Genomic DNA, 23,647 nt, shown 5'->3' with positions numbered 1-23,647 from the left:
AGATTTTATTCTGCAAGAAGGGTGGCGGCGTTTTTCTAAGAAGACAGAGTTAACATGATATTCTTGAATGTTTTGGTTATAAACACGGTCATAGCAAATTAAAATTTTAGTTTTCAAGCTAATTGGATGCAAAGATATGGCATAATGTTAACTCATAATAATAATCTCATATAAAGAAATCTTGCTGTTCTAGAGATCTGTTACACAGCAATGTGAACATAGTTAACACTACTGAACTGTTCACTTAAAAATAGTTAAGGGTAAATTTTATGTATTTTTTTTACTGTACATTTTTTAAAAAGAAATTTTGCCTACAATGATAAACTAATGTTATAAATACTGTTATGAAAGGCAAGCAATATGCAGCGTATCTTCTAGGGAGAAAAAATTCTATACTGGTTAACATTTATTGAATGAAGTTCTTTACTCTTTACTCTTTAGCTCATTGGTTAGTTTAATTTTCTCAATGCCATTAAATAATCTGACATTTGGCCGCAATAATTGATCATTGGGTTGGCATAAGCAGTGGTTTCAGAACATCAAAAAACCACAGCATTGCTATTTCATTTGTATTCATGTAAAATCTAGTTTCTCCTTAATTTATACATACAATTTAACCTTCAAACTGAGTGTTGTGTCTTAAAGGATAAAACAAATGTATACGTATTGGAGTTTGTTGGTCTTAGTCTTTTCTACAATGGCACAGGAGTATAGAGCTTTTTAAAGTATTTTATAATATTCATTACTTGGTTGTTTATTATAAACAGGGAATAGGAAAATGGGAACCATGGATAAAGAAATTGAAAGACGCTCCTCCAATTCCTAAAGATGTAATGTTTAATGAAATCATTGTGCCAACTCTGGACACAGTTCGATACTCTGCATTAATGGAATTGCTGACCACCCATCAAAAACCTTCAATATTTGTAGGACCAACAGGAACTGGGAAAAGTGTTTACATTATTGTAAGTACCGCAGAAATCTACATATTAAACTGTGCATAATCTTCCTAAAAATGTTAATTTTTGAAATAGTAGACAAATAATTTTTTTAAATACTCAAGTACTTTGATGTTTGAACTGCAGAGAATTTTTGAAAAATTGCCTAGTTATTTTATTCTTTATTTTAGCCAAAAGACCAAGAAGTGATAATTGCCTATTTATTTTTGAAAGTTGATTAATGATATGATGCCATTTTACACCATTAAATTGTTGTCCCATTTATTTTGGTATTTTAATAAGAGTTGTTTGTTCCACATGAGAATTTCATACCTCTTGAAAAGTGTGTTTTAGTTACGCTTGATATCTTCTAAGTTATTTTATATCTGAAGGATTATTATGTAGTAACAAGACTGATTTTCCTTAATGATGTCTGGAATTGTTGTCTGTTAGTTAAGATAATGCTAGATGCTGTAATAGAAAATACCACAGTCTCAGGAGCTTTATTCAGCCTGTGAAGGAGAATGAAGATACTTTTGAGGGCCGCTCTTTGATTGTAGGTTCCAGTTAATTCACATTCTCCCACAGTACCTGTTTCTAGTTCTTTATTGACTTTAACATTACATCTTACAATCTTTCTGAAATGTATTTGGCAATATAGTTACATAGCCATCCTAGTGTTTATTGAATAATCTCTTTCATAAAAGATTGGAATGACATCTCTCATAAACTAAATGCTTGCATGTATGGGAGTATCCAAGGGGAGGGAGAGATACATTTTCACTGAGAATTTAAATCAAGGAGTGTTTTTGGCCCGGATTAAAAAAAAAAAAAACTAAAAAAACTAGAAGTGTACAGAAAGCTGAGAGATTTATCTAAGATATCACCACGGGTCAGGGAATGGAGACTTAACATGATTGAAGGCAGTGGTTAGAGGAAAATACAAGCCTTTTGTCACTTATACCTTCATCAATTTCAGCCCAGGCAATAAAGTGCCTAGGCATAAAAACATTACTTTTCACAAACTTAGGAACTTAATTTTGTAATCTGCTTTTAAAACTAATATTGTAAATCTTTTTCAATTTCATTATTCTTCTACAAGATGATTTTAAGGGTATTGTAGTATTTGATTCTATAATTTTATAATAATTGATTCAAATCCCTAATTTTCCTAACATTTTGCTTTAGAAATAAGATTGCAGGCCGGGCACGGTGGCTCACGCCTGTAATCCCAGCACTTTGGGAGGCCGAGGCAGGGGGATCACGTTAGGAGAGCGAGACCATCCTGGCTAACATGGTGAAACCCTATCTCTCCTAAAAATACAAAAACAAACAAAAAAAGTAGCTGGGTATGGTGGCGGGCGCCTGTAGTCCCAGCTACTTGGGAGGCTGAGGCAGGAGAATCGCTTGAACCTGCCAGGTGGAGCTTGCAGTCAGCCAAGATCGTGCCACCGCACTCCAGCCTGGGCGACAGTGTGAGAGTCTGTCTCAAAAAAAATTTAAAAAAAGAAAGAAAGAAGATTGTAATTAATGTTTTTATAGCTAAGTCTTTGTTCTTATTTTTGCTTATTTGTTTAGGAAAATATCCTAAGATTCCTGGACATGGAATTGTTGATTTTTTGATGAATATTAAGTTGTTCCTCATAAAGGTTATTGTCTGCCATGCCCTTCAGGGGGATTTCATTGCCCCAATTAATTGTTAGTTGTATTGTAAATAATACAAATATACAGCTAAAGTCTCTGAAATTTATTCTTCTGTGAAAGAAAATATTTTAAAACAATGCTACATAATTTTAATTTCCCTATAGTAATTTCATTAAGAATTTATTTATATAAACTGCTTCATAAAATTTTATACATATATTTCATCTGGTTGAAAGAATTAAACATAAAATTTACAATTTGAAGTGATTTTCTCTTCAAATTATTGCATGTCTACTTATATTTTAAATAAATGATGAAAAAAAGTAGTATTCTAATTAAAGATTACCTAAAAACGTAAGTTAAAACAACACTTTACAACAAAAAAAACTAAGGATTTTTTCTAAAGCCTGTAATTTTTTTCTAAATTCAGTTTTAAATTATCAATACTATGAATGACAGTATCCATTGACCTCCTTCCCCTACCCAGTTAATGAGAAATAGTGAAATATTGCTATTTGTCACCAATACCTTTCACCACCTTCTGGTAAGACAGAGATGTTTTAAAACCTCAGTTTATTTTTGCCAAATTAATATTATGCAGCAACTCTTTTGGAAGTTTTTTTTAATATTAATTACGTTTGGATTTTGGTTTTAAAACTATTTATGCTTATGATGGTTAGATTTAGTTCTGTTTTTAGATGGTCTCCATGCTCACTGCCAAACTGTTCGTGCCATGGCTTATGTATGTGTTGCATTCTTATTTTCATTATTTTATTTATTTTTGAGAGACAGGGTCTTGCTCTATCCCCTAGGCTGTAATGCAGTGGCACAATCACAGCTCACTGCAGCCTTGACCTCCTGGGCTCAAGCGATACCCCCATTTCAGCCTCCCAAGTAGCTGGGACTACAGGCATGCACCACCACACCCATATAATTTTTTTTGTAGAAGTGGGATCTTGCTATGTGGCTGAGGCTGATCTCCAACTCCTGGGCTCAAGCAGTCCTCCTGACCTGGCCTCCCAAAGTGCTGGGATTACAGGCTGGAGCCACCACACCCACCCTTTATTTTCACGCTTGTTTCATTTAGTTCATCCATCAATCCAACAAAAATGTATTGATTACCTACCATATGACTACCATTGTTAGCTAATAAAAATATATTATAATATAGTATTTACATTGTACATCATGTAGGCAAGCAAAGTGAAATAATTTTTTAGAGTCTTAAGCAATAATTTTTAAAAACTTGTATAAATTTGCTTTACTCAGACATGTCATTCCTTCATTGTAGTTGTTGCTCAGAATAGGGAGTTGTTTACATAAATAGAATAACTTGTTTTCAAACTATTATTCCTCTTGAAATAATCTATCACTTACATTATAATTATACAATCATAAAAGAAATTTTAATCATAAAAGTCACAAAAATATATTCCTACTTTTATTCTAAACTTCCCCATTCCCAGTTTTTGCTATTCTAACTGGCAATCACAGGTACGAACACAAAGTCTTCAAAGATTTTAAAGAGCTTACATTTTAGAATGTGCTCATTCTGTGAAAAGGAAAACAATTTTAAATTTAAAAAGGTAGCTCCTGCTGGGCTGATGGGAGGATTAAAAGTTAGCCTTCCTCCAGAATCTCTGACCAGCTTGTTACCCTGCGTCTTCCTTATTTTCTCTATTTGTTCTGCCTCCTGGTACTCCTGGCATGTGTGCTAAATGTAGTCATTAATGAGAACATCATAAGTCCTTTTTAAAATATGTGTTGCCTTGATGAATAGATTAATATTCCAAAGTATGCTTTCAAAATTTCCATTAGCTTAATTATGGTAATGTTTAGTATATAATCACATCATGAAAAGAGGACTTGCTTGAGATATTTTACCATTTGATATTTTGGGTTAATAATTTAGTATCTTAATTATAAAGCTGAATGCTGCAAGCATTTAATGCAAGTAAAGTTTAGAACGGCAAAAAACTTCACTGTTTCCCTTCCTTTACTCATACGTGCATGTGATAGCTGTTACTGTTCATTAAGAAAATATGTGATTTACTTAGTATTTTTTTCTAATAAATTGGCCTTTAATTGGCAAGGGATTGTGCCCTATACAGAACTCTTAAGGGAGAGAAGGGAAAGAAAGAGTGAGGAGAGGCAATTTTATTTTGAAGAGCTCCTCAGGGAATTCTGGTATGTCCCGTCCCTGGCATACATCTTGATTAAGAACCATTGTAATTCCACCTGCTTCCCAGTGAATTCCATTTTGAAAATACAGTTATATTTTTAAGCTTTCTAACTTACAGAAAGATAGGTTTGTATGTAAGTGGAAAGATAATAGGATATATGAAAAAGAATATTCATCTGGAGAGAGACAAATGGCTGTCTGAATTCTTGCCCATCACAGAGAACTTAGGCAGGTTTCCTAACCTCTGAGTCTCTGTGACTCCACGTTAAGGAGGAATGTGTACTCTCTGGTAGCTGTGAAAACCAGAGAAGGCACATGCAAGGGGTGGACAGATGGAGACACTCCATTGGCATGGTAACTGTTATTCCTACTGATTCCATCTATTTGTCAGTGTTATGGCACTTAAGGTTAAATTTGAGTCTATCAGTAATGATGCTTAGTGTTTATTCTGAAATGTCAAAACATAATTCCAACTATGGCTCATTTTATTATTTTGTTATATAGAATTTTCTTTTAAATCAACTAAATAAGGAAGTCTACAAACCTCTGCTAATTAACTTCTCGGCACAAACTACAGCAGCTCAAACTCAGAATATTATCATGTCAAAATTGGACAAGAGAAGAAAGGGAGTTTTTGGTCCTCCTTTGGGCAAGAGAATGGTAATGACTCTTTGTACAGCACCCGGGCCTATTCATATACATTGCTGCAGTTGGAACAAGGAAACCAAATAACCTGGGGATAGACATCTTTTTGTATAGTTTTTTTATGTCACAAATTTGGATTAAAAGGTTCTCCTAAAAATGTAGTTATATTTGTATGTGCAGTAGACAGCTTGATGTTTAAAACAAGGAGTTGCCCTTTGAGTTGAAGGTAGAATATTTATCTGAGAAATTATCTACCTTCCTAATTTTTTCACTGACATTTTTATTCAGCAGTCTTTGCTGCTTGCTTTTGTAGACCTTCAGCAACCCACTTCACAATAGATTTACCTGTGTTCCTCTGCAAAGAACATCCTTCTCACCCTAATCACACTTTTCTCATCTATTTTCATGAATTGAAGTGTAGTACAAGGAAAAAATATGCAGTGTATTGAGAAACAAATTGTATCAGAGAACTAATAAGTCCTAAGCTATTAACCTACGAAGATTAGTAATGAGAATGTCTCCCTATTTCTTGAGGAATATGAATGCTAAAAGCATGGAAGCTAAGGATATTATCCTTGTTTAGAAAAGAAACCATCACTTCCCCATATGTACTCTGCAAGTAGATAGCTAAGTATTTGCCTCAATATTGTTTACACAATATGACGCTATGTTGAGATGTTAATATTTTCTATACCTCTTCTCTTCTTATTCTCAGGTTGTCTTTGTAGATGATGTCAATATGCCTGCTCGGGAGGTATATGGGGCTCAGCCTCCCATTGAGTTACTTAGACAGTGGTTAGATCACTGGAACTGGTATGACCTAAAAGATTGTTCCATGATTAAACTAGTGGACATTCAGATCATGTGTGCTATGGGACCTCCAGGTACATTTTTTGAGTTTGGATTATTAAGATGAAAAAATCACTCTAGCGATAGCTAAAGAAATAACTGGAAAAAACCTCTTTTGAGTCCCAATGTTTTGTGTATATGTTTTCTATGTGTATCTACTGTGACCTAACAGAGTGTATCACATGACCAACTCAAAGTGGGTGACCTTGGATAGGCTATGCACCTACCAACTCTTCCAAATCTTTTTTTCTCCCACCTTCTGGAACTTCTTTCTCCCACCTTCTGGAACTCTTCCAAATCCTTTTTTCTCCCACCTTCTGGAAGTTTGCTTCCAATTTCCTGTTTCTGCTTTCTGAGAACTCACATCCTCCTGGGGCAGCTCATCTTCCTCTGTGTCATTCCTTAATGCTTCAACTGTGTGGAATGGTCCCTGCTTCAGAAATCATCTTCCTTCTACCCCAATCAAGTCCCATTCAAGTCAGTCTCTGTATTTAAACAGGCTGCTGAGAAGAATTTAAGTAGGGAATGGCCAAAAGATCCTTTAAATTTTACAAGATAAATTTATATGCAAAGGAATCTCTATGTAGAGGAAATTTGCTTTTTAATGCTGAGATGTCTAAAATGGCTTGATTTACTAACCAGACATCTTTAACTGTTTTCTTCCTGACCTCAAGCCAGTATTCTATTTTTTCAAAATGTTGCTTGTGTTGATATACCACTTCAGGGAATCTCTCTGGTATTTGCTCCCTAACCCTGACCTTTATCTAACCTGTAATGCAGTTTGCTCTGAGTCAGTAATTGCTCTCAACACATTCCCTGGGCCATTTTGAACACTTTCTGTTTGTTTGTTTTTGAGACAGGGTCTCACTCTGTTGCTTAGGTGGGGTGCAGTGGTGTGATCATAGCCCACGGCAGCCTCAAACTCCTGGGCTCAAGTGATCCTCTCACCTCAGCCTCCTGAGCAGCCAGGACTACAGGCATGCACCACCATGCCTGGCTAATTTTGTTTCTTATTTTGTGGAGACAGGGCTTGGGGGCTTGTTATTATTATGCTCAGGCTGTTTTTCTTTTCTTTTTCTTTTTAATAAAAGACCATATTGCTCCTGGGTCTCAGACTTCAGTTCTACTTTGTCTCTCCCCCACCACCCCAAGCCAGGCATTTATACTCACATGTCCACTTTTCCCTGCCTCTTCAGGCACTGGTAAGAAGAGTATGCTGAAACCATGTGGTATCTTTTCCTTTTGGATCCCATTTCTATTTTCTAAAAATACCACAATTCTGAACATTCTCTGCAAGGGTTGGAGACAGAGCTGGGGTAGATGATCTTACCATCTTTTCTTCTGCAGCCCTTTCACCATCTCCTTAAACTCTTTTACATTTTCCAAAATAAATGTATAAGCTCAAAGGAATCTTTCATTATTTTATGGAAAAAAAATCCCCCAATTTTTAAAGATGCAAGCAGCCAGTGAAGTCACTGTATGAACTGTATAGACTAGTTTTGGGTAAATTCACTTCAAGATGTGGGGAAAGAATTTGGCTATATGTTATGGTTGTGCTGAATTCCAGCCTTAGGGGAAGTGCCCTAAACTTTGGTCAGTCAGATTCACCAGGGTTACATTAATATTATATAATATCACATCTTAATATTGTATTGAGGATGTTTACTATTTACTGCTTTAAGCTGTAAACCATGGAGAACACGGCCTGTGGCTTTTTCTGCCTGGTCTGATTTCCTTTGGTAGTATAGTTTTGACCCAAGATTATGTCTAATTAGTTGAACTCATTCAGATAATTCACCTAGAAAAGTAACATCTTGAGTTTGAGGGAAAAATAGTTTTGATGTCCAAAACTATTGGGTTTATATTTTTGGGTTATCCAAACAATTGGATATATTGGGTTATCCAAACAATTGATTGCTCTTAACTTCATGTGCTGTGAATTTTTCCATCTTTCAAGTTACTTTAAACTATAAAATATTTGAGAAAATACTCTTGTGTATACTAGTAACATTATTAAGAGTTATACTTTTTAATATTTAGGTGGTGGTCGAAATCCAGTAACTCCTCGATACATGCGACATTTCAATATTATAACAATCAATGAGTTTAGTGATAAATCCATGTATACAATCTTCTCTAGAATCTTAACTTGGCATTTAAAAATCTGGTAAGTAATCAAAAATTTGTTTTGTTTTAATTAGGAGGTATAAAATATTTTAGAAACATACCAATATTAAGTAGCGTATTTCAAAGAGCAAAAGCATTCCTAGATAAGGAAAAGGTAACAGACAACATTGTTTGCCTCTGTCCCCTCCACCTCCCAGTGTGGGAGCATAACACAAAGAGGTCTGACCATTCTGCTATATAATATGTTCATGTTTGAGTTATTATTTTGAATTTTCACCACTGAGTTCAATTACTGCTGGAAAGATGTACCAGGTTTATGCTGTGACTTTGATGCCCTCTAGTAGAACTCGAGTTCTGCAGGGACATTCGTGTCCAACTCTGAGAAGTATTGCCTTGGAGCTGCCTAGCTGCAGAGATTCTGCTACTCCACAAGATGCACAGATATCAGGGAGCCAAGCTGACCTGGGCAGGAGAAGTCTGTGTCCCCATGTCCATTCTCAAGAAATTGTCATTCCTTGCCTTATCCAGTGATGGAGTCAACAGCTGGCTCCTTGACAAACCAGAAGTTAAATATAGGCAATCTTTCTAAATGAAAATTAGTTTTCTATGTTCTTTATACCCTAATCATGCCCTTTGTCTTGGCTCACTGTTTTACTTTCCTTTTTTTCTCTTTTCCTTATTTTTTTTTTTTTACATATTTTAATTTTCTTCCTTTTTTTCCTCTGAAAATACCTGTTTCACCAGTGTTCCTTATGGATTATACTTATATGCAGTTGAGAATGCCAGGGAATGAAAGAGGTCGGGAAATACTTGTCTAGTGGATTTGGGAATTACATAATCTGGGTTCCTTGGCTGTCTCTTCTGTTCACTTACTTAAGTGCTTTTAAGTCCATTAAACTGGCCCTGCTCATTTCACAGGGTTCTTTTGGACATAACATAAAATAGTACATAGAAAATAGCTTTAAAAGGAGTAAAAATCTATTAGTATTATTATTATAACAAGATATGGTAATTTTATAAATGACATTGATTTAATCAAAATTAAAATTTTATGTTGGTCCTGCTAAGTAGCCTTCATGTCTCATAATTATATAATTGCTAACATTTTCCTTTCTTTTTATTTTAAAACATTTTAAGTTATAAATTTCCAGATGAATTTCTAGATTTGACCACACAAATTGTAAATGGCACAATGACTCTGTATAAAGAAGCAATGAAGAATCTCTTGCCTACTCCAGCTAAATCTCACTACTTGTTCAACCTCCGTGATTTCTCCCGTGTCATTCAAGGTGTTTGTTTGTCAAGACCAGAAACAACAGAAACCACAGGAGTGATTAAACGTCTTTGGGTACATGAGGTAAATTTTCCTGTTATTGAAATGGGATTATGTGAGAAACAAAGATTTACCATGCCAACAACTGGGTGAAAAGAAATATTCTGCAATTTATATTGCTGAAATGTATTCAGTTATTTGGCATTTTGAAGGCCAATGCTCAAGAAAAAATTTTAAAATATTTAACACTGAGATATTTTATGATGTTTAAAATGCTTTATCTCCCATATGCAGATTTAGGAATTTCTGTTGATTTATAGAATATATCCAAGTAGGTGTCACTTTGAGCCAGTTTCCCTTAAGTAGTTTAATCCTGGTTAGTTTGGCTTCAAATAAATTTGAAATGGAACACTTTTTAAGGAGTTGTTTTTATAAGAAATGAATGTGGGGTTTGTTTTTTTTTTTTACATTACTTATTTGTATAGTATTACTAGATGCCAAAAGAATTGCAAAGCAAATTCTTGAGAGCATAGAAACTATATAAAAATGTATTTAAGCTCTCTTGGGAATAGGTATGTGGATGAGCATGTTCTTATAAAAACTGGTGAAGGAGACCGGGCACAGTGGCTCATGCCTGTAATCCCAACACTTTAGGAGGCTGAGGCGGGAGGATTGCTTGAATTCAGGAGTTTGAGGGTGCAGTGAGCTATGATGGCACCACTGCACTTCAGCCTGGCTGACAGAGCAAGACCCTTATTTTAATTTTGATAATGCAGTTAAGAAACATAGAGCACGAGAATATGCTACTGTGTTAAAACCATGTACTACAGAGACGTAAATTTCAAAAGGTCTTTTAAAAATCCGGTTTCTCTGGACTTTTTAGATATACATTTTGAATTCCTAAATCATTGCACATTCAAATATACATCCAGGTGAAGATCCATTCCACTTGGAAATTTTGGCCACAACAAGGTCTCCAAAAGTGATTATTTGGAAAGGATGATATTGAGATTCTTATAGCACTCCACAGCAGGTTACCTAATTGCCTGAGTGGGACCCACATCCCGGGATATGGATGCAGGCTTGTGTTTGGGGGCCACATGGATATTAGAAATGTACTAAGAGCTGGAGAGTGTAGGAGAAGTGAACAGGGAAGATGATGCTGAATTCATTCAAGGAGCATGCCTTAGTCCATTCAGGCTGTTATAAAAAGTACCTTAAACTGGGTGGCTTGTCAACAAACTGAAATTAATTTCTTACAGTTCTGGAGGCTGGGAAGTTCAAGATCAAGGCGCTGGCAGATTTCATGTCTGGTGAGGGACTGTTTTCTAGTTATAGATGGTGCCTTCTCACCACGTCCTCAAGTGGTGGAAGGGGCGAGGGGCTCTCTGGCCTCCTTTATAAAGGCACTAATTCCATTCATGAGGGTTCTGCCCCATGACCTAATTACCTCCCAGAGTCCCCACACCTCAGTACTATCACCCTGGGGGTGAGGATTTCAACATATAAATGTAGGGGGAACATAAACATTGAAACCATAGCAGAATGCATTGCTGAAGGCAGCATTTTGTCATGGGTGAATCTAAATCACGAGGAAGCATTTGGCATCCACCACCTCAGGAACTTTTCCCTTGATATTCCTTCTGCCTAGAACACTCTTTCTCTGTTATCTGCAGGCTTGCCCACTTACTTCCTTCAGATTTTTGCTGAAATACCCCCCTTGTCATGCAGGCTCGCTTTGGGCCATCCCTACCCCCTTGGCTTCTTACTGCTTACCTTGTTTTGTTCTTCATAACATTGAACATCACCTGACAGCTTCTAAATTTTGGGCTTACTTATTGTCTTTACAATAATAGAAACTTTAGGAGAATGGCGATTTTATTTTTGCACTGCTTTTCCCAGTGCCTGGCACACAGAAAACCCTCAATAGATATTGGTGAATGAACGAGTGTCTCAAGAGAGGAAGGCAGGCAAGCTTGCTGCACGTGACACGTTTTGTCACCTGGGATTATACAGGCCAGTGCTTTCTTCCAATCATGGGAATAGGTTGTCTGTGCTATTGTATATGTGTTAGACATAATTACTTTTAAGAGTTTCTTAGATTCTATGCTGCTTTAGATGTCAGATTATTGAGTTTTGATAATGGTTATTGAGCTCTTTGGGCATTTAATGAGGTTGACTACTTCATATTTATACACGCCTACATAAAACATAATGAATTTAGTCCTCAGCTCAAAATCTTGTATTAGCACCCACTTCATTCAGAGGAATTTAGAATAGAAGTCCAGTGGCCCATAGGACCTGGGATGTGTTCCTCTTAGCCTGTTCCCCTCAGGCTGCCTCCTGCTCTCATCCTCATCCCCCTTTCACCAGCAGTACAGGCCTCCTGGCTATTCTCTCTGCCTGCAATATTTCCTCCAGATATCGATGCTCTGGAATAGCTCCCTCCCTGCCTTTGATCAACTTCCTCCTTCTAGTTGAAGCTTTTTAATACCACAGCCTGTGTCCCCTCCCCTATCCTAGTAGTTCCAGTCTTTCGTATCCTGTCCTATTTTACTTCTTTCTATAATATTTTTCAATGTCCAACATGTTGTAAAATTCATTCATTATATGTATTGTTCATCTCCCTCAGATAGCAGGCAAGCCCCATGAGAGCAGAGATTTCTCTCTTTTTTTTTTTTTCTTACTGCAGTGCCAAGTAGGATGTTTGGTACATTATTCTCAATATCTTTAAAAATATGAGTTAATTGTGAGACAACAGGTGGGAAGGGATCCCCAGAGAACCTTCAGCCAGCCGGGGCACTGGGGTGGAGCCACAGAAGTTCATGCTGTTTGGAGTGGGGAGGAGCCTGGCCCCTCTCCTTTCCTGGATGGAACCTGGGATTCAATCTGCAGGGCGGGAAGCACTGTAGCAGGGACTCTGGCCTTGTGGAGAGTCCCTGTTTCCCCCTTTTCTTCATTTTCACTCAGCAAAACCCTGTTTTACTGAACATTCAAATAGTCTGCGAGGCGAAATTTTTGTGGCTGTGTGACAAGGACCCTACCTTTAGCTGAACTAAGAAAAAGCCCTGCAACAGTTGAACTCAACACTAATTTGTGCTTTATTTCTGTTCACTCAGAAAAGATTTCTTCAGGGTTTACTATATGTTAGAGACTACTTTACATGTCTTTTTCCTTTCCAGACATCATTATCATACTAGATAACCTTATATAATTTCACTAAATGGTTTCTAAGGTATAAAACTGACTTACAACTCATTCCCTTTGGCTTCTCCACGGCTCTCAGATGTTAGTTAATGCACATATCACCTGGTTTGCTTGTTAAATACAGATATTCTGCAAAAACAAGACCCCCCAAAATAGATGAATGTGTTTCATCAAAATTAAAAACTTTTATGCTTCAAAAAGTACCATCAAAAAAATGAAAATATAGAGAATGGAATAAAATACCTGCAAATCATATAAACTGTTAAGTGTCTAGTATCCAGAATACCTTAAGAACTATTATAACTCAACAATAAAAGGCTAATAACCCAATTTAAAAGTGGGCAAATGATTCAAAGACATCGCTGCAAAGATGATATATGAATGGCCAATAAGGACATGATTAGTCGTTAGGGAAATACAAATCAAAACTGCCATTAAGTACCTTTCATACTCAATAGGATGGCTGTAATAAAAAAGATAAATAAAGCAGTATTGGTGAGCATGTGGAAGAACTGGAACCCTCATACATAGCTGGCAGTAATGTAATATAGAAAACAGTTTGGTAGGTCATCAAAAGGTTAAAACATAGAGTTACCATATGACCTAGCAATTCCACTCCTAACTATGGACCCAAAGAACTGATACATGTCCACATGAAGACTTGTACATGAATATTATTAGCAGAATTATTTATAATAGCCAAAAAGTAGAAACAACCCAAATATCCATCAGCTGATAAGTGGACAAAGTGTTGTAAATATACACTGTGGAATTTTATTCAGTCCTAAAAAGAAATACTCATATATCCTACAACATAGATGAACCTAGAAACATTGTGCTAAGTTACAAAGTCCATACACAAAAGGTCACATATGATATAATTCATTTACATCATATATCCAGAATAAGCAAGTTCCATAGAGACAGTAAGTAGATTAGTGTTGGCCAGGGCTGGTGGTAATGAGAAGTAGTCTATATTGGGTATCAGGTTTCTTTTCGGGGTGATGATAAAGTTCTGGAGGGAGATAGTTGTGATGATTGCACAACTTTGTGAATATTCTGATTTTGTATTCTTTTAAAGAATGAATTTTATGGCCCATGAATTATTTCTCAATTTTAAAAGTCTGTAATCAAGACTTTGAGGTAAATAAATTCAAAGCACAAATTACAATATAAATATGCCAGAAATTATATCCTTTGCAGCAATTTAGATTTATAATAGAAAGTTTTAAGTGTCAACTTTTTAAAATGTGAGAGGTGGTGATAGAATAATGGTTCCCTGTTGGGGAGGGAGGAAAGCAGAGATCAACAGGAGTGAGCATGAGGGAGCTTACTAAGGTGCTGGAAATTTTATATCTTGATCTTGGTGGTGGTTTCATGGATGTGTATCTGTGTGCAAAAATTCTTTGAGCTGTACACTTAAGATTGTTGTACCTGTATTAGTCCATTTTCATGCTGCTGATAAAGACATAACCAAGACTGGGCAATTTACAAGAGAAAGAGGTTTATTGAACTTACAATTCCATGTGTCTAGAGATGCCTCACAATCATGGTGGAAGGTGAAAGGCACCTCTCACATGGTGGCAAACAAGAGAAGAGAGATTGTGCAGGGAAACTCCCCTTTTTAAAACCATCAGGTCTCGTGAGACTTATTTACTGTCACAAGAACAGCACGGGAAAGACCCACCCCATGATTCAATTGCCTCCCACCAGGTCCCTCCCACAACACGTGGGAATTCAAGATGAGATTTAGGTGGGAACACAGCCAAACCATATCTGTACCTTATATAAGGAAAAACAAAAAACAAAAAGAAATGGAAAGATATTCCCAGGAATCACCATCTGTGTTTTTAAGTCAACAGATCCACTGTGGGGCCCAGGAATTTGCATTTTGAATAAGTACCCCAGATTATTTTAATGCAGATGTGTTGACTGTCTTTGAGAAATGCTGCTGTAGGTTCTTGCTAAACTGCCAGCTAGATAATAATATACTTGTTTCATGCTTAGGCATTGATCCTGATACATGAAGTTGACTTAATTTAGGAATATTGTCTGAGGTCTTAAGTACCTCAGTTCAAAGATTGGCTATTGGCATGTATTGGGAAATTAGATTGTCTCACAGAGAAATAACTTTTGAACTGGTTGGAATATGAAGGAAGTTTAAATAATACCATTTGCTTATGCAGACACTATTAGTGAAAAAAAAAAGGATAACACTATGAAATCATCAATTTGATAACAATCAATACACTAAAACCAAGATTCCTGAACACTGTGATTAGCCTAATGCTAGGGCAATTTGCAGTGATTATCTATTTGAATTCTATAGTGTTTTCACATATGTTGTCATATTACTTTTTCTCCAAATCTATGAGATTTGCGAGGTAGGTAATACTACTTCTATTTTATAGGTGAAGAAGCTGATGCAGACATTTTCAGTGATTTACTCAAAATGGTAAAGCAGAGTAAGGATCCAACGTTCCACTGACGAAATATGCATTATGTATAGCATATATGTATTAGTCGGCCATTAACAAAATAATACAGACTAAGTGGCTTAAACAACAGAAATTTATTTTCTCACGCTGACTTGCTAAAGCCACCTTGTCTCTGTGTCCTCACATGGCCCTTCCTTTGTGCACATAAGGGCTGCCCAACAGAAACAAGAACCAGAGAGAGACAGAGAGAGCGTGCGCTTTAATGCCTCTTCCTTTTCTTATAAGGACACTATCCTATAAGATTAGGGTCCTACCCTTATGACCTCATTTAACCTTAATTGCCTCCTTTAAGGCCCTATCCCCAAATCCAGTCACATTGAGAGTTATGGCTTCAACATAAGAATTTTGTGGGGACACAATTCAGTCCGAAATAGGCTGTACCCCTGGGACACTTACACTGCTTTAAGAAAACAGTAGTTACATGTAGCAAGCCTGATAGTTCTTGCAGTCCCATAACATGTGCATATAACCAGAGATTTATTTTAGTAGATTGCTCTCTGTAACGACTTAAAACGAAAATAATTAACAGATACCCCAAACAACTCTCCCTCTACCCAAGACATTTCCTGTTCTAGAAAATGTGCTTTATGAAAAACAGAAACAAAAGCAAAAACTATTGATTTGTGAATAATTTTCAAAATGTTATCTATCCTAGAAAAAGGAAACATCACTGGAAAGGAGTTGGGTACCCCCTGGGTACTGGTGCCCAGCTCTGCTATCCACATCTGAGCAGCCAGCAAAGGCAGTCACAAACTTCTAAAGGCCTTAAGTCTCTCAGCATCTCTACATCTACTTCTACCACCCCCAAAATTACCTTTCATTGATTGATAACTGAATATAACCTTATTATTCTAAATATAGAGCTAAAATTAACATTTAAAATAACATTATTATGAATCAGTCCTGAATATTTGGATATACTTTTAATAAAACCCGCAAAAATTTTCTAATATTTTTTATTACTTGAGATTAGCATAGAAATAATAACACTTTTTAAAAAATCAGAAGGAAGTTCCTAAAGCTGCTTTTTAATTGTTGTACAGGTCCTTCGAGTGTATTATGACCGCCTTCTGGACAATGCAGACAGAAGCTGGCTCATCAACTACATTCAAGAAATTTTGAGAAACTACATGTATGAAGATTTTCATGAGCTTTTTCAACGTTTGGATTTTGATAATGATGGCATAGTAGAAGAAGATGACTTACGCAGCTTAATGTTTTGTGATTTCCATGATCCCAAGAGGGAGGATACCAACTACAGAGAAATCGCAGATGTGGATAATCTTCGAATGATAGTAGAAATTCACCTAGAAGAATACAACAATATAAGCAAAAAACCCATGAACCTCGTCTTGTTTCGATTTGCCATAGAGCACATCAGCAGAATTTCCAGGATCCTGAAGCAACCTCGCAGCCATGCTCTCCTAGTAGGGGTTGGAGGGAGTGGAAGGCAATCTGTCACCAGATTAGCTGCCCACATGGCTGATTATTCTGTTTTCCAAGTTGAAATCTCTAAGGGGTATGATTCTGCTGAATGGCATGAAGATTTAAAAGTGATCTTAAGGAAATGTGCAGAAGGTGAGATGCAGGGTGTCTTCCTGTTTACAGATACTCAAATTAAAAAAGAGTCTTTTCTGGAAGATGTCAATAATCTGCTAAACGCTGGGGAGATTCCAAATCTCTTTGCATTAGATGAGAAGCAAGAGATATGTGATAAGATGCGTCAGTTAGATCGCCAGCGGGATAAAACCAAGCAAACAGATGGCAGCCCCATAGCCCTTTTCAACATGTTTATTGATCGTTGCCGCAACCAACTGCATGTGGTCCTTGCCATGAGTCCCATTGGAGATGCATTTCGAAATCGTCTTAGAAAGTTCCCTGCTCTTGTTAACTGCTGTACCATTGACTGGTTTCAGGTATTGTCATGTATATTTTAGACAGACTTCTAGAAATGTTGATTTCCACCCTCATCATGACTTATTTTATAGACTCCTAACCCATAGTTTACCCCAAAATGTAGTTCAGCAAAATCTTCTGATCAGTTATATTTTATGAAATTAAAATTCAAGAAATTATAATAGAAAAGTATTTATTAAGAGTATATGTGATCACTAACTTCAGTATGTTATAGGAAGTATTATGATAAAATTGTGTATCAGAGTCCTGACAGGAAACACAGAGCACACTTGAACCCTTCACTGGAGAAAGCATAATGAAGGAACCATTCACAGAGGTGTAGGCAGGGTTAAGGGAACCAAGAGGGGATGTTGGAACACTCAGGAAGTGGTGGGTGGAGCAATAGTAGGAAGCGTTACTATGCCTTCATATAAAAGGGCAGAGGAAGGGAAGAGTATTACTGGAAGTCAGAGCTTAGAGCTGTGGATATAAGACTGCCCAACAGGAATAGGAACCAGAAACCTAGAACTCAGCTACAGCTGGAAAGGAAGGGAGGATCAAAATACCCGTATGTCTCCCTTCTTCCACCCTGCCCCCACTCTCTTCCCATTAGCTAAACCCAAAGAAGTTAAGAGGAAGAAAGCCAGTGACCTTTTTTTGTAGTGGACTTCGTACTGGGAAGTACGAGCAGAGCAGAAAAAGGCAGCGAATGGATGGGGGTACGGAGGAGGGGTGGGAAGGGGAGTAGCAAAGGGAGAGTACCTAGCTAGATGTGAACAGTAATTCTGGCTTTAACAGCATATCACAATGCATTCTCTACCTGTGTAGTAAGAAATCTGTGGGCTGTGGCTGAGATCCCGTGAGGGGGATTTAACAGATAAGCATTTATGACCTTGGAAAGTTTACAGAACCTCTCTGTACCTCCACTTCCTAGTAAAATTAATTATTTCATGCAAAACATTTATTGAATTCTGTTTTGCTTTGTAGCAAGTCTTAATCTAAAAGCTGGACATGAAGCACATGAAATAGACAAGACCTCTGCTCTCCTTGGGCTTCTTGTCTACAGACAAATAAGCAAAACACAATTTCATTAGACAGGGTAGCAAATCGGGAGTAAATGCTTTGTTGTTGTGTTTGTTGTTTTGAGACGCAGTCTCACTCTTGTCACCCAGGCTGGAGTGCAGTGGCACAATCTTGGCTCACTGCAACCTCTGCCTGCCAGGTTCAAGCAATTCTCCTGCCTCAGCCTCCCGAGTAGCTGGGATTACAGACGCCCGCCACCACGCCTGGCTAATTTTTGTATTTTTAGTAGAGACAGGGTTTCACCATGTTGGCCAGGTTAGTCTCGAACTCCTGACCTCAGGTGATCTGCCCACCTTGCCCTCCCAAAGTGCTGGGATTATAGGTAAATGCTTTTAAAATAAGGGACCAATTATGAGTTTGAAGAGGAAACTGGAAAGACAAAAAAGTGTCAGTACTGAGATCTGGGCAGAGAGGATAAACCAGTGAAGTCAAGTGTCTAGACAGAAGGAAGGAGAGGACGGCAGAAAATCGGTGTGACAGGAGCACAGGAACTGTGGGCAGAAGTGGTATAACAGGTCAGAAATTTGGGAAGGGCCAAATCAAATAGAGATTGGCAAGTTGGTTTGGATTTTAAGAATTCTAGGAAGTCTTTGAATGGTTATAAATTGGGGAGTGTGACATGAGCTGATTTATATTTTGAAAAGAGCACTCTTGCAGCTATGTAGAGAATACGAGCAGTTAGGATGCTATTGGAATCTTCCAGGCAGATGATAGTGGAGGCTTGAATTGGGATGATTGAGGTGGATAAAGGAAGAAGAGAAAGGGTTTGGAAGCTGTTTCAGGAATGATGCCTACATCATTCTCAGGGAAATGTTAGGATAATTAAATGAGATGGTACCAGTAAAATGCATACAGAAATAGACTTTCCATAAATTTATTTCATTTGCCTTTTCTTTCTCCTGCAACACTCATGAACAATTTCTCTAATCTCAGAACAAACCACAGACAGTGAATGTTATATGCACTAACTGGCTCCTGGCTCCCTGCCCTAAGTATGCAAGTCCTCGGGAAAGTTCCTTATGAAATTGTCTCCCCCACACCATCCCTCACACTATTCCCCTTCACCCCCAACATCCCTAAGTTGTAAAGGGCTGCAGTAGTAACAGATCCAGATTCGTAATCTTAATAAAGTGCTAAAGCATTTATCTTACATTTAGTCATGGCCTGAAGATGCACTCCAGGCAGTTGCCTCACGATTCTTGGAAGAAATTGAAATGTCAGAGGAAATAAGAGATGGCTGTATCGACATGTGTAAAAGCTTCCACACTTCTACTATAGATTTATCCACATCTTTCTTTGTTGAACTTCAAAGATACAATTATGTGACTCCTACCTCTTACCTTGAATTAATCTCCACCTTCAAACTGTTGTTAGAAAAGAAAAGAAGGTAAAAATCAAATTTCATGTTTCTAAGTCAGCTAGGGCAAATTAAAAATACTTAGGTGTGCAAAAATGACATAAATATGATATAATAGAGACTTATTTCATAGAAATATACTGTGAGTTTTGTTACATCTTTAAATGATTTAATCCACAAACATTTTGAGTTTAGGGAGGGGTCTTGTCCTTCTCATATGGGTACATTGCCTAGCACATCGTAGATGCATAATCATTCTTGGAAGAATGAAGACACTCCAACTCAATATTCCAACCAATATTGAGTAAACACTGCTAGAGAGTGATTTTTCTCTGATAAATAATTAGGTAATAGTTAAACCCTCTCTTTGGATACTGAAGAGCTGAGACTCTAGGGAGGGACAGTCACTCTCTAATAAGCTCTCATTTGAAAACATCAATATAAACATCAGTGAACTTACCTGCTATAGAAAGTGTCAATGTGAGTTTTTTAAATGTTCTGGAGGGTGACTTGTGTGTGCATAAAAGTTTATTCAAATATTTCTTTTGTTCCAAAAATTAAAATTCAGTATGTGTATTATAAAATTTAAAAACATTATAACATTAAGGTAGAAAGTAGGAAGTTTGGAACATTTTAGTGGTTACCTTTAAAGGGGACCTTGGATTAATGTGTGGCTCCATTCAAAAGCTTTTTTAAATACAATTTTTAATACGGTATTTATATTTCCCTTCAAGTTCTGATTTGACAAATCAAACATTACTAGATACTTAAATAATTTATAAGTCTAGTATTTTAAACATATACATATGGTAAACCTTAATTACTTTTAAATGTTTGAATATTATCTACAAATTAATATGATTTTTACTTAAAAACAGATGTAAATTTACTGCTCAGATACATGATTTGTATTGGAAGCTCAAGCCTGCTCTATGAATCGAACAGACCAAATTCTTTTAAAGATTAAAAAGAATACATAAAACAACAAATGTGCATAGATAATATAAAAATATGAATACTATGAGTTTGATTTTTGTATATATTTCTATGGTTAATTCTAAATCTTCCTGTGGTTAACCTACAATCTCAAGCATTTTGAAGGACCTTTTCTCATACTGGGCAGCATGCTACCTGGATGTGGATATGACACTCCTCATCTGTATTCATAGTGACTGTGGCTGTGCCCTCCCAACCAGGACTGTCGTAGTCACTGTGGTCTACTACCCTGTGTTTGAATCATACCTTTAGGAGTTTGTCAACTACCTAGTGAAATCTGTAGCGCCCACCGTGACTGCTGCATAGCTTGGCTGGAATTCATTATTTCTTTGGCTCTCAAGATAATTGTCTTCCTGTGTCGAGCTTATGATCTTTAACATAATGGAATCTTGCTGTTTTTCATATTTTCTTATCCAGGAGGATCAAAAGCTCTTGGAGATTGATTAAATTTTGGATATCACTCATGGCTTTTGTTTGACTGTGCACTCACAATAGTAAGGCCACCCTAACAAAAAGAAGGATTATAAAAACGAGATACAAACTTATAGGAAGAGTTTAAACTTATTGGTTATAAGTTTTAAAGTTACGAGGTTATAAGTTCAAACTTACAGGTTGAAAGAGTCATCGTTTTTAAGGTATTTTCAAATATTCTTATTTGCCTTTCAAATTTTCCATTTTCAAATTTTTTCAAAATTCCTTGCAAATGAAAAAAAAAAAGATACTAATTTCTCCTTTACCTCAACTAGAATTCCTACCCTATGATGATTATTCCCATAATAGCTAAAGCCTTCAGGTCCCAATAGCAAGGTAGTGCTGTAACCTAGAAGAAAGTTTTCAGGTTACCTGGCAGGAAATCTGTGGTTAAGCTAGCAAAGTGTCACTTGGGATTAGCCACAATATTGAAACTGTCTCAGGCTGGCAGGAATGAGACCTTCCCCATGCTCGTTGCACAAGGTTTCAGCTGAAACGAGACTCACAATAATACAGTGCCATACGCTTGGCGCCCTCTGTGCCCAGGTGCCCTCTGTGCCCATTACTCTCTAATACTTTGCTCAGACGGAATTTGACATGTGACAAAAACATGGCATGCTCTAACTTGTGAATTTTTTTAAAACAAAAATTGCAATCCTTTCGGTGTTCTCCAGGTTACCTTTTCCAGCTCAAGCCAGTTCCTTACTACTCCAGTCTATTTTTTGAAGGGGATTTTAAAAGCACGTCCTTTTTTTACTTGGAGACATTATGGTATATCAAGTATTTTAAAATGAAATTATAAAGAAGAGTTTTCTTTAGAGAGAAATTCATATATATTCGCAAATAAATGCAGATTAAATTTTTAAGCACATTACAATATTTAACTTTTAAAATATGCTAAAGTATTACATTATTTCTAATCATGTGTTATTACTTTGTAATCATTTTGCACCAAACAGGGTATTGAGCTTTATGATCTGCTCTATTTGTTACTTTTTCTTTAATAAAACAAATCTCTCTTTCAAGATGTATAATACATGTTAAAATCATTTTTTCACGTTTGGAAACATTCAGAGTAATATATTTTGAGCACTGAAATGTGTTTAAAATAAGTGATCATAAAAAGGTTTAAAGCAGCAGTAGTGTTGCTGGAATCAACTTACCAACTTTAGAGGTACATCATTCATTTTGATATAGGATACTCCTTGCCTCATCTCCAGTGCATTTATTCTTTTGAATTTCTGTTGTATGCCTTGATAACGTATAGGTACTGAAAACACAAAAATGAATAAAACATGCTGTCTGTTCTTAATCGTGCACAAATCCAATGTTCTAGGTTTCATGTTTTGACAGATTGTCATATATATGAAAATCTTTTAGACCACTCCTGTAGTTATGTCTTGAAAAAGCCTAGCAAGCTCAAAAACACTTAGGTTTTTCCTTAACGTAGGATGCAGAGCCTCATGATTAACTTTGTTTTATCTATTTCCTTTCAGTGAAGTAATGAAAATGAAAAAGAGATATGAAGTGGGTTTGGAGAAACTGGATTCTGCTTCATCTCAAGTAGCCACAATGCAGATGGAGTTGGAGGCACTACAACCTCAATTAAAAGTTGCTAGCAAAGAGGTTGATGAAATGATGATAATGATTGAGAAAGAGTCTGTAGAAGTTGCCAAAACTGAAAAAATAGTGAAAGCTGATGAAACAATAGCAAACGAACAAGCTATGGCTTCCAAAGCCATCAAAGATGAGTGTGATGCTGACCTGGCAGGTGCCTTGCCAATATTAGAGTCAGCGTTGGCTGCCCTTGATACTCTTACTGCACAGGTAAGAGCTTCGCCATACACTTTCTAGGATACATGTCATCACAGCCCAAGAAAGAAATTAGCATTGTGTTCTAGTCGAGTTTGTCTCTCCGAATTAGCCTGCAAATTTAATGAAGCTGAAATCATTTTGAAATTGGCAAAAGAATTCCCTAATTGACCTGAAAAAGAAATGCATGTGCATGCAAAAACACCTTTGAAATGGAAGAAAACTGCTAGATGTTATAACTTACCGTAAAGCAACAGTTATTTCAAGAACATCATACATCTTTGCACTACAGTAATTAACAAAGGCATAAGACTTGAGATTATATTTTGGTTCTAAGGGGTACCTTCTTCATATTTAGACACTCTTGTCATTGGGATGCAACTTATAGAGCATGTGATAAAGTATTGTGTTAATTTTGTCAGTAATTTTTTGGGAGGGATACGTAAAATAATGCGTTTTATAAATTTAGAAAGATGAAGGTTGATTTTTAAAATAAATAGTGCAGAGAATTTTGGCTAAACTTTTGGGTGGGACTCGGGAGAAGAGTGTCAGTGCAGTTCTATTGCTGTCACCGTTTCTACCCAGTGAACACAATGAGTTTCTGTATGCTTAGTTTGAAAATAGGAACCAATTACAATTACTGTGTAAACAAACATGTCTTTTAAAATA

General features: G+C 36.6%; 1 protein-coding gene across 3 annotated transcripts in view; it reads left to right on the top strand.

The window, feature by feature from the left end:
* The window catches only part of DNAH7 (dynein axonemal heavy chain 7), a 340,785-nt gene that overhangs the window by 202,723 nt on the left and 114,415 nt on the right, over positions 1-23,647 (top strand). For all 3 annotated transcript variants that reach the window (XR_004176604.1, XM_009182666.4, XM_031651428.1), the window contains exons 36-43: positions 768-965; positions 5,269-5,424; positions 6,125-6,293; positions 8,299-8,425; positions 9,523-9,742; positions 16,407-17,279; positions 19,500-19,729; positions 22,663-22,993. Coding sequence is in view for 2 of the 3 variants with exons in the window: in XM_009182666.4 (XP_009180930.4) it covers positions 768-965; positions 5,269-5,424; positions 6,125-6,293; positions 8,299-8,425; positions 9,523-9,742; positions 16,407-17,279; positions 19,500-19,729; positions 22,663-22,993 (2,304 nt within the window). In the remaining variant the exon portion in view is untranslated. The remainder of the gene's footprint in view (positions 1-767; positions 966-5,268; positions 5,425-6,124; positions 6,294-8,298; positions 8,426-9,522; positions 9,743-16,406; positions 17,280-19,499; positions 19,730-22,662; positions 22,994-23,647) is intronic.

The sequence above is a fragment of the Papio anubis genome, chromosome 10 (genome assembly GCF_008728515.1).
Source record: "Papio anubis isolate 15944 chromosome 10, Panubis1.0, whole genome shotgun sequence".
NCBI classification, from domain to species: domain Eukaryota; kingdom Metazoa; phylum Chordata; class Mammalia; order Primates; family Cercopithecidae; genus Papio; species Papio anubis.
Note: the sequence above shows the minus strand (reverse complement) of the source record. Positions and strands in the feature narration are given on the sequence as shown.